This window comes from Rhipicephalus microplus, chromosome 6 (genome assembly GCF_043290135.1).
Source record: "Rhipicephalus microplus isolate Deutch F79 chromosome 6, USDA_Rmic, whole genome shotgun sequence".
Taxonomy (NCBI): domain Eukaryota; kingdom Metazoa; phylum Arthropoda; class Arachnida; order Ixodida; family Ixodidae; genus Rhipicephalus; species Rhipicephalus microplus.
The window spans coordinates 79,279,655-79,291,730 of NC_134705.1; the positions used below are offsets into that span (position 1 = coordinate 79,279,655).

General features: G+C 43.3%; 1 protein-coding gene across 1 annotated transcript in view; it reads left to right on the forward strand.

Moving 5' to 3' along the window:
- The window catches only part of LOC119168591 (putative phospholipase B-like 2), a 70,888-nt gene that overhangs the window by 24,384 nt on the left and 34,428 nt on the right, over window positions 1–12,076 (forward strand). The window contains exons 4-6 of the mRNA XM_075867710.1: window positions 5,770–5,999; window positions 7,534–7,625; window positions 9,012–9,172. Coding sequence (XP_075723825.1) covers window positions 5,770–5,999; window positions 7,534–7,625; window positions 9,012–9,172 — 483 coding nt within the window. The remainder of the gene's footprint in view (window positions 1–5,769; window positions 6,000–7,533; window positions 7,626–9,011; window positions 9,173–12,076) is intronic.

The window sequence follows — 12,076 nt, forward strand, 5'->3', positions numbered from 1 at the left end:
AGCAACATGAGTAGGTCCTTCTCGGCTTTTTTGAGCCGACTCCTCGCAGACATTTAGCTCACAGACAGGGCCATGAAATGCTTGCCGCTCCATCTAGCAGAGCTTTGTGCCGACTGCAAGCTAGGAGGAAGTTCGACAGGACTGCGAAATCTAAATTAAGTCTAGTGTCAAGGAACACAACAGTGCCGATGCCAATTTGTGGCTACGTTTGTGCCAAATACCGCTGTACATAATGGCAATGTCGTCCCTATAACTTCCATCGACCTCTCAAGATTGGTGCTGACGTCATCCGTTGCCGCATCACGAACTTTCCGGCTGATGTCTGTGGATGACTTTTGATCCATTGGCTTTTGCAAGCCAACAAGTGCCGCAAATCTGACCAGCTGCTCGTAGCCTACTCCTACAGAGCGCGCCGTCACAACGGCTTTTACGGACGAGCAATGGTTTTTTTATTCTTAATGCAGATAAATACACGAGAAAAGTTTTGCTCAGCTGCGCTGCTGGTCAAGACATGGACCCGCAAGAAAGCTTCACCGCACATACAGGCGCGCAGCGGCTAATGGCGGTCTCAGATCTGTACCACGTGATTAGCCAGTCGTGGCGCTCGAAAAACGCGCAGAAGCGTGATTTTTTATATTATTTATTGCGCCGCATCAGTGAGGGAAACTGTCGTTAGTTGAACAGGGAGGCTCGACTCTTCGCCTCATTTGATCGACAATGGCAAGCAATGGTGCATTATCGGCGGGAAGATGCTCGAAGACTGCCCACTTTCGGTTTTTTAACAGGCAGCTTGTGCTCTTTAGCCGCAATTCCAAATACAGTTAAGTCTCGACACGTATTTTTTTTCAGAACAGTAGGGGTACTAATCTATCAAAACAGGTGAAAATAAAAAATCTGTAATTTCGAAGAAACTCGCGTTTTCCGACACGCATCTCCCCTTAAGGCGACGTGGTGGATGCATAGGAAATTCTGAAAGGTTTCATGCGCATCAGTATAGGCCTTGGTTCAAAGAACGCTACAAATTACTCAGAATGCTGCCGTATGCGGAACTTAGCAGACACAAGCCATTTTTAACTCAGCACGCACTAGGAACAGCGTATTGCTGTCACGTTCAACCCTTAAAGACAGAGTTTAAGGGTCCCCCAACATTTTCCCCTAGTCTTTCACATGTTTTCTATCACTGCACTTTAATAAAAACTCTGTGTTGACCTTTTAGGTACAAGTATCGCAACCAACTTTTATAACCAAAAAGTATCACGTGGCAGTGCTGTTACTATGGTAGTGCACGTGCCAGTACTTCATAATTTGTTCCTCCCTTTTAGTGTGGGATGTGTGCACTGTAATTGAGGATGATAGTTTTTTAATATAGCTGCACAGATTTGCGTAGTATATAACCCTTTCACCGGGTGAACAGATGGCATCAGTTTTAGTGGACGAGCTGTGAGTTGTAAGATTTAGCCAATTAGTGCAGCACGCATCAAATTATGATGCTAAGAATTATTACCGTATGAAGCCTGGACATATAGGGTTCCACCGAGAGCTTCTCTGTCAAAATTTTTCCTTAAGCAAAACAAGTTTCATCGGAGTCAGGTCCCGTAAGCTAAGTATCTAATGTACTTAGACACTATGTTAATCAAAACGAACAGACAATCATGATAGCGAACGTAGAAGATATTTTGTAGAATTTGTATTGTGAATATGAAGAAAGAAAAGCGAATAATAATATACACAACATGTCGCTGGCAAGCACCAAACCTACGACCTTCCAATAATGCACCGATATTCGAATTACTGAGCTACAGCGGCGGTCATCTTTCCCTCCACTTTAGGGGTACATATGTGCACTTAAATTGAGAAGTGTGAGTCAGCAAAGCCAGTACGTAGCCAAGATGTCGAGTGTGAAACACTCTTTTTATACTCTGGCGCTGCGTAGCACGGGATTCTTTTACTACCTGGTATGGGACCATTAGTCTCTTTCACACTAACTGAGGCGAATGAAGGGATTAGTGAAAATTTAAGGGCTCGCTTTTCTTTGTTAGACAGAAGGTCACTGAGAAGTAATCGACCATAACTCTAAAGAAATACAGGAAATGATAATATATTGTGAATGTGAAAAAAAGCGAGTTTTATAAATAACTTGCCACGACAAGGACCAAACCTGCGACCTTCGATTAAGGCGGCCGATATCCTACTAACAGGGGTATATGTATCCAATTTACGGGGTATATATGTGCACCTAAACGTGGGAGTGTGTGTCAGCGCCACTAGTACGTAGTATTGACGATGAGTGTGGAACTCTTTTTTCTACGTGCTAGCGCAGCGTATAGCACGCGACCTCATTACTACCTGTAATGTGACCGGCAATCTTTCGCATACTACCCAAAGCCAACAAGTCTGCCAGAAAAATATCCGCGCTAAGAATGAACAAAAAGTGAAAATTTAAAAGCTTGTTTTTCTTTTTAGTCAGAATATCAATGAGAACTAGCCTACAATATGGAGTTTTAGAATAACGTTAGCAGGTGTTGCGGGCGTTGCTTTAGTTGTGGGCACGATATGAGTTTCAGAATAGCGTTTGCTCCCCTTAGAGAAAAGTCCAGGGACTTTCGCCCCGACCGCGAACCCAAATGCACGGAAGCTACACACAGCACTTCGCGGGCCGCATGTGGGCTGCACATGCCGCGCGCATTTTCATATTTTCCGCGGGCGGGCCGCGAACGCGAACGGCGGCTCGCGTTACGACGCATCTGAAGTGGCAGCAAGCGCACCGGAAGGGTTCGCGGTGAGCTATTTTAAAACTTCCTAATAATCCCAAACGAAGTTTACACGGTGTTATCAGCAATAATTGTAACACAAACGGAAACAAATAAAAGTGGACCAAAGATAACTTTGCGCTAGCGGGTAGCACACCTGCGACCTTTGAATAACGCGTGCAATAATCTGCCAGCCAAGCAACAGCACCGGTCATTCCACCGTGTACTATATGAAGTATATATATGCACTGAAACGTGGTAGGGTCAGTCAGCGCCACCTGTTGCCATTTTGGTGAATGTGGAGCACTCTTTTTGCTTGTTGACGTCACGTAGCATGCGTTCCTATTACGAGCTGCAGCCGACTAAGAATCCCTCGCATTCTGCCGGAAGGTATCAAGTACGAGACCCTTTCTACGAATGAAGGGGGAAGTGAAAATTTAAGGGCTCGCTTTTTTTGTTAGGCAGAATATTACGGCAATCTAATTAATTACAAATGAAGCCTGCTGTAGCTCAGTTACCAGAGTATCGAATGCGTTATTTGAAGGTCGCAGGTTCGGTTCTTGCAGTGGCATCAACGTTTCATCGATTTTCGTTTCTCCACATTCGCATCCCATTTACTAGTAACAACATCTCCTATTCTTACCTTGTCATCATGGTCTCTTAGTTCTCATTAATATTGCACCTAACAAAGGAGAACAAGTTCATAAATTTCCGTGTACAATGTTGTCTAACTTGAAGCGAACCAAAACATAATCGCAGAAGGAACGCTTCAGTCTTTGAAACAAATGATTGCACTGGATTCCTGAGGCGACATGCAAATGTCTTTGGTACCTTCTTTTAAAATTATCTGAACTATGCTTAGAAATCAGCGGTAACAACAGGAGATTATAGAGCAATTAACTGGCGTGTGCAAGAACAGTAAATAAATTCAGTCTTGGAGTCGGTCAAACACGTGCTACTCACTCCCATTTCTTCTACATCGTACTGTGCAAAATGCGGTGATGCGCTGTCCGTCGTTCATGTTTTCATCATGTGCCCGTGGCTTGAACCAGGAAGGAGTCGACTCTTGACAAAGCTGTACAAATCCCACGTACCACTGCAGTCATTCTTTTTTCCTTGTGAGGAGTGCATGTTTCGTCCAAGATTATTAGTTTTAGGTCTCTTAGGTAGTGTAGTGTTTCTACGCTGCGTTTCATCTCACTAATCTCAGGCTGCCCTAAATTTAGGTGAACTAACTGAGATTTCTTTTTTTTAAATGTCACGCAGCAGGCACTCCATGTTCTGACATCGACTATTGTCGAAGCGTCGTTATTGTAAAAATATCCATAGGCAGTGTCTCTTTTTTTTTTAACTCACCACACAATGTTCTTACTGCTAACTTTAGGCTCTATGCAGCAATGCTTCTTTGTCACCTTGAGTAGTTATTTAAAACCGAGTCAAGGAGCAACCATGTGCTTATCGCTCGTTGACATGAGTTGCCTTTGCGCCATGAAAGTCTACCATGAACATCAGCAGTAAATGAATAAAGGTGTTTTAGGGGCCGAAATCAAGTTGTTTTTATGAAGCTCGTGGTAGCATACTCAAGAGTAATGTCGACCACCTGCGGTTATTTAGTATTGATATAAGTGCACGGATGTTATAATTAGTACCCAAATTACAAATGCGTCAATGATGGTCAGAAATCGAACCAGCGTCCTCAACTTTATAGGACGGTGACATGTTGGTTAACAATCTCCGATGGTGCTCACTACAACGACACATATATGTCTCTACCGATGTTTGACCGCTTCTTTTGTGAAAGCGCATACGTTGTTTACCAGAAACACGGATCGTTCACGAGTATGAAAACATGTCGTACTGCTGTTTCCAAGATTGTTAGCACTGCATATAGAGATAGCAAACAATATGCGCGAACATAAAACGAGGAGCTGCATGTGAAATCATAAGAATCCCAATAAAATTTTTAATGTTTTAAAAGTTTCATCATAATGTGCAACGGCGTCAAAGAATAACAAAGACCAAGTCATGCATTTGTTGTTATTTTTTGTTCTTTGTCAGGTACCAAACAATAGATGCCATCATTAATTGCCAGCAAACTTAAATCTTTTATCGTACACTGCATGAATACACGACAAATGCATTTTATAAATAAGAAAACGCTTCTTTGTTTAAGATGGTGAATAAGGCATGAAAGTTGGGACAACCATAAGGACATACTATGTTTATGTGGGAATTCGTCATAAACGATGGTTCGGTTGAATTTATGAATATCAGAAAGACATTTTTGACTAGCAGGACGATTAGAATTGGAGCGCAAATATGATAATCCTAGTCACTTTATTCTTCAGAACCAAAGGTAGCACAATTAGGCAAGCGTAACCCAGATACATAATTGGACTGTGTAAGAGCAGCATCCGTGAGAATATAAGAGCACTGCATATTGAGTTTGAGTGAGGATGCGTGTTTCTTGATTGCTTGAGGGCGCTGTTTTAATAAGCTATTTCTAAAACGCCGCTCATTGTTTTGTTGTTTTTAGTATCGAAGAAACACTAGCGAAATGAAAAATAGAACGATTGGTGATGTAATAATAATAATAAAGTGTGGGGTTTAACCTCCTAAAACCACCACATGATTCTTAGAGACGCCGAAGTGGAGGGCTAAAGAAATTTCGGTTCCCTGGGGTTTTTGTAGTACCATTCGTACGAAACAAATTCTCATTTGACGAGGCCTCATTTTTTTGTATGTGTGATTTGTTTGTGTTCTGTATCCGCCATGTGTCCAGGTAAGATGCGACCATCAATAACATATGCTCGCCCGACAAGCGTCATTATCTACAAAGGCGCGCTCCTGAATGGAATAAAGGCCACTGAAGCGCCTGTCTGCTGCTTTGAACAAAACAGTTTCTATAAATGATAGATTATGGTGCTCATATGAGTATAGAGGCACTATCCGAATTTCGCAGAAACAGAAGTGAATTAGGTGGCATGTAAACGTTCTTCAATCGTATCGAATGCCGCAGGTACCTCAACGCTCAAGGTGACATCCAGGACTTGGAGCACGTATTGGAGCGTGATTTGGACGTCTATGCCATTGACCAGATAATGGCTTGTTCTGCTGTCATCAAAGTAGTCGGAGACAACGAGGTTCTCATCTTCGGTCATGACGCGTGGTTCGTCTATCGGGCGATGCTGCGCATCCAGAAACACTACATTTTCCCTTGGCATCTCACGGCTTCTCGGACGGAACCAGGTATAGGCAATACTTCTCGCCACAATGTTTGTATAAGGGAAGCATTTGTGGGTTCCTGCTTCAGCAGGCCTTCGTTGCTTTGGCTGCTACATTTGATACGCGAGGCATATTTTTGTAGACGAATACAGTTTTCAAGGTAGATCTTTGTGCGAAAACTTTGCTATTGGGAACCCGACGCTTACGCTTTTATTTTTCAGTGTTCTAAGCTGTCCAGAATGCCTTTAGTACGTGCTTGATCTCAGTGCGTCTCACCTCATTTTTTACTTTGCATTTTCACGGGTGTAACATACCCATTGTGAAGCTTCATTGTTGTCATAAAATTCAGCACTGCGGAGGTAACCACAATAATACATTACTTATTTACCGAGGGGGACACAAAATTGGGCAATAATTCTTGGTGTCAGCGGCTCAATTATTTAAGATTTATTAATTGACTTGTGAGTGATCACAGCAAGCGGGCATATTTGTATTGAAAAGTTGACGCAGTAAAGAATCTACGCTGTTACACGTAAAATGATCCTTCTAGCCTGTCTCTGTGCCGAGATATCCCACGGCGAAGTTTTGACGTACTGTTTATGATTATGCAAGAAGCGGCGAAGATCTGTGCAATGTTTCTCCTCGAGGTGACGAACAGTCATAGCTTGCTATTGCCAGCCGATAATAACAGGGTAACCGTTGTCATTTTCGTCAAAACCTTCGACTCCTTGTGAAATAAATGACGCACGCAACAGCCGCGGCCCATCAACGAGGAGCTTCGCGGCAGGTCTGACTGTCTTGAATGCGTAATCATGGAAAACACAAATAAACATTGCCGTGGGGTATCTCGCATCGCAGACACGCTAGAAGAATTCTTCCATGTGTAACTGCGTACAGACTAGACTGTCTCTAACTATGCAATACAAATATGCCCGCTTATCGCAGTCACTGAAAAGTCAATTAATTAATCTTAGATAATTTGGCCACTGACAACTAGAATTACTGCCTCAATTTGTGGCCCCCTGAATACATGAGTTATCTGTAAAGGTGCTTTTTATAGTCTTCGCAGTGCTGAATTTTAGGAAAACCACTAAGCTTATGCCTGAACACCCGGTATGTTCAGAATCAGACAGTTCGAAAGGCTATGTTACTCTGACTCCGGCCGCGGCGGTCACATTTCGATGGGGGCGCAATGGTAGAGGCACGTGCGCTGTGAGAAGTCAATGCAGATGGTCAACATTTCCGGAGCCCTCTACTATGGCGTCTTTCATAACCATAACGTAATTTTGGAACGTAAAATCCCAGATATTCTTAGGCTAAGTTACATTGTCATTCTACATGCCAAGGCAGGTGCCAAGCGCAGGCCATCAGTTTCGAGCACGCGTCAGGCACACCATCAGATTCCCATCGATTTGGCAGTGGCGAGTGTCAGAATGCCTGAACTTCGTGTTTGCTTACTGTCGCTACGTTTATGAGACCAAGAGAGCGACTTATGAAGATGAACAGAAGCTAATTGTCCCGTATATTTTCTTCATGTTGTTGTTTTTTTTTGTTACAGAGGACGTCGTTCCCGGTCACACGTGGACCATATCTTCATATCCCGGGATGCTAATGTCCTGGGACAGCTTTTACCTCACTTCAGGAGGACTCGTAAGTTGTAGATAATGGTTTCCGAATATTTTATAATGTGCTCGTTATTTTCTCCGTGAAAATGAAAAAAGCATTTTTATGTTGCGGTGCTTGGATCTTCAATAAGAAGGCAGTCTTAGGCTACTCAGCCTGTCTCGCGAAAAGCTTCACATTCGTATTTGCAAACCTCTGGTCGGCCTGAATGCCATGAAGTTACATTGTTGGCCTTATAGTCATCCACTGTTATTTGCTGTATTGTTTTAAGTGACATGCTTCAACCCTAATTGTTATGGTAAAACAGCGACCAATATGTGAAATCATTCAGTTTGCACAAATGAGCAGCCTGGACAACGCCGCCATTTCGCCAGAAAGTACACGACTGCAAACGTTTTTGGAGAAACTGCAGTCTTAGGTAACTAGGTAGGAAAGTTGTGTAAGTAGAATATCAAAACGCACCATCACGATTGAACTTAAGACTTAGAAGTGCACGAAAACACATAACAGAAAAGATTGAAAAGTCAAGCGTGTACGTGCGTTTCACAAATTAACCGCTAGTACTAGGTTCATAAAGGAAAGAAGAAAAAAAAAAGTAGAGTAGGTAGGAATGTAAACCATGGTGCATGGCTGATTGGCTAGATAGCCCCAAAAAAATGGAAGTATAAAAAGGCAAGAGAGAAAGGAAGAAGTGGCAGGGAACGAAAAAAAAGATCATTGACGCGTTGCGACGACTCTACGATCGGTAGCTCACCTTGCCTATGATGCTGGCGCAGCGTGAACATCACTTGTCGGCTCACAAGTTAGTCAAATCACTTCTATGCTTTTAATGGACTACGGGCGTTGTGAACACCTTTGCTTTTGTATGGTTTCACGGAACCATGCACTGCAGGTAATCGCTGTGCACCTCTGCCGTTGAGCTCAAGCTGATATATATCAACTGTTGCACTGACGTTTCCATTGACGAGAAAAAAAAAAAAAACTCATAGGCTAGGATTTTGTGTCAAGTCTTTTGTGATGATATTCCCTCCTGGCTAGCTTATCGTGATGTTCCTGGTTATTAATTTGCGCATAACACTTCTTGCACTTAAAAATGTAATTTAGCCGAGGCATGTTTGCGTACAGTGATGAACATCGGTGCTTTTAAAAGCAGTGCTCATTTACCTAACTTTACATGGCGTTCTCTTGTTCATTTTCTTATGCCTTCATGGTATTTGGTGACGTACGTACTCGTCTAAGAGAGTAAAATAGACCGCCCAATAACACACACACAAAAGATACGGGACCAAGCTTTCCGCATTCGTATACTAGAGTATTTTCTTGAATGTCATCACTTTACGATGCACAAATCTGAGCCTAGAAGTTGCAGATCTCACACAACCTTTGAGGTATCATGTAATGAACGTGACGTAGGCAATAACAGAGACACAGTTGCTGAACAACAATGCCGAGCTGCTGAAGAAAGTGACTACCAGGGGCGGAATCCCCGGGTGGATAAGGGCGGCAGCCGCTTCTCGCCTCGCTTCGTCCGGTGAAGAGTGGGTGCGCGCTATGGCGACAGAAAACGGTGGCACGTGAGTATTGCAATATACCAACTACTTTCCTCGGCTATGGGGATAAAAATTCACAATCTGAAAATAAGTTTAATTTCAATAAACTAATCATTGATAAGGAACAAGAGCGAATTTGCAAGGTGGTTGAGACTTGAACAGAAGCGAGTTCGTTGGAAAAAAAAAGTTGCTGCAGTAAACGTAAAGCTTACATGAGATACTTCATTCCCTTCCAGCCTTAGTTTTCTGATAGGACGGGATTGAGTTTTTGTTCAAAAATATGGACCGGACAGGAAGAGAAAACCGACGGACGAATAAAAAAAGTAGCTGCACATTAGTAGTATCAAGACTGAGGAAAGAATGAAGCTTGTGGCCTTCCCCCTTTTTCTTTGACTCGTACTCATCCTCCATTTCCTTTTTCACCTCCTCTCTGTACTATGTGGCTTTCTTGTGCTTTGTTTACCTCTGCGTCTGCCTATTTGCCCACTTTCTTTGTCTTTATGTGTCACTCCATCTCTCCTTTTGTCGTTCTTATCTTTCATTCTCTCCGCTGCTATTTTTTTCTTTGCACTCGTTGTCTTGTCCGTTCAAGTTACAGCATCGCACGACAGACTAATCGGCACTCGCGTACTGGGAGCGAAGATCAAGACGAGATTGTACAGAGCGCGTGCTAGCCGAGCAATGCTAGCGTGCAGCAACCCGCTAGGAGGTAGAGGCCGATGAAGTTGCCGGTAGCTTTTGTTCAATCTGCAGTGCATAACCGTAAAATTTTGTCCTTAACAGATCTTGCAACAGAACGCGATAAAAAACTTTTCGCTGTTCTTATAATTAGGATGACTTTACACGTAGCCTTCTGAAACCTGTCCAGGGAAACGGTATCATTACATCTTCGGGATCGCCTAAGTCGACGGACACAACGAGATAACCGTAGGAGATCACGTGTAATATAAGGAAGATTAAAGTTGAGTTTCTTTGTATAATATGGGACGAATCTTTAAATACACGACTTTACAAGATCTTCAAATTATTTATAACAAAACTGATATACAGACTGTCAGAAAGCGCACAAAACGTGTCAAAGTGCGCAGCTAAAATATCACCTATGGAACTGTCATCAGCACGAGTGAAATCAGGGAAGCTCGTAAATGTTTGTAGCACATTGGACGTGGGATAACAAAGTCTCAACAAAACACCTTTTTGATCCGATAACCCTTCAAATATCTCGCAAGAGGAGTTGCTGTCAGCTAGATCGGTACATAAAAGACTAAGTATAGGACAGAAATAAGCCTAGTTGCACATCAGACGATTTAAGTATGCCCAAAAGACAAAGAAATATTATTAATTCTTGACATACCGCAGTATCACAACCAGTTACAGCCAGAAAAAGCAAAGTATAGCTAGGAGTGTTCAAATCGCCCATACAGATCAATCTTGATGAAACAGTGCTTACTCAGTAAAGTAAAAAGTTGGGCGAGTTGGTGCTGGTTCATGATGATAAGGGGCGCGAAAAAAACGACACACAACAGAGAAGAAGTAAGCGCGTCGTCCCGTGTACTTCTTCTCTGTTGTGTGTCGTTTTTTTCGCGCCCCTTATCATCATGAAACAGTGCTTACATCGCACATGAAATTGTCAAGGATATGAAGAACTTCACGAGATGATTCGGCTGGACGGTGTACAACGCTAACTACAGTACACTGATTATTTAGGCAGACCTACACCAGAGGGATCCAGTTTCAGGAGGTGAGGACAGCACTGATAGCTGGATGTCTGAGTGGATAAGTAGTGCAACGCTGCCACCAATGCCTTCTTCCCTGTCCTCACGTACAGCAGTGAAACAGGATTGTAAATGTCACAATGAAGCTACGACTTTGTGATGCCAGTGAGAGGTAGAAATTGTTTCAAGGGACAATAGATCTGAAACATATTTTGCAATACTACAAGCATTGACGTTCAGTGCTACGAGGTTTTCATGACGGCTGTATTGAGGTCATGGAGGGAGTAAGGCGGAATTTGAATATGTGGGGACAGGAAACTGAGAGACAAGTGCTCGATCTGAGACATTCATCACCGGTGTCTGTGTCTTGGATGGTCACTATGGTCGATAATAACGCTTTTAGTGACGACCCATGCGTTAATGCAGAGAGAGAGAGAGAGGTGCAAGGATAGGCAGTGAGGTTAACCAAATGCACGCCCAGTTTGCCACTCTGCGCAGAAAAGCTCATATTTACCATCAGCGGGCTCAAAGCAGACCAGTTGCCTAAGGCAGGGAAACGTTACAATAAATTCGGCATTGGTCAGTTGTGCTCGCACGTGGATGGCAAACGGTGTTACTTTAGGGAAATCGCTGTGTGCTCATGTGTGTTCATCGGGAAGAGCCATGTGTGTGATATATTGGTTGGTTCATAGAGTAAGGTGCGACACATTATAGAGCAGGTACTTGCTGCAGGCTACATATTGTACAGATTTGAGCATCGGCGTGCAGAGAATCAAACTAGGCGGGTAACCTAGGCATATTTACGGAGCATTGCATTCGTCACCCGAACCATGGGTCTATTCTTGCTCTTATTTATTGCTGCTGGACGTAAAGTGTGCCCCTGGAGCCACCAACAGCTTTTTTTCTGGCACTGTGGCCACTGCGGTTGAAGCTTAGGTCTCGGCGACTTCTCGCCTGGGCGTTACGCGAGGCTAACGTATTCTAGCATGGCCTAGTGAGCCGTGGCAAATGCTTCGTACTTTTATCCGGCCACACTCCGTTGCTGTCAAAGCAGCATGAGTGTGAGAAAGATAGCAGCCACCTCTCATGCAGGTGGTTACGCTGCTCAAGGCAACATCCTATGATGAATATAGCCACCTGTATTGCCAGTACAGATGCCACCCCTGACACTTATTTTCATTACAGTAGAACAAAATCATGCTACACCAGCTTC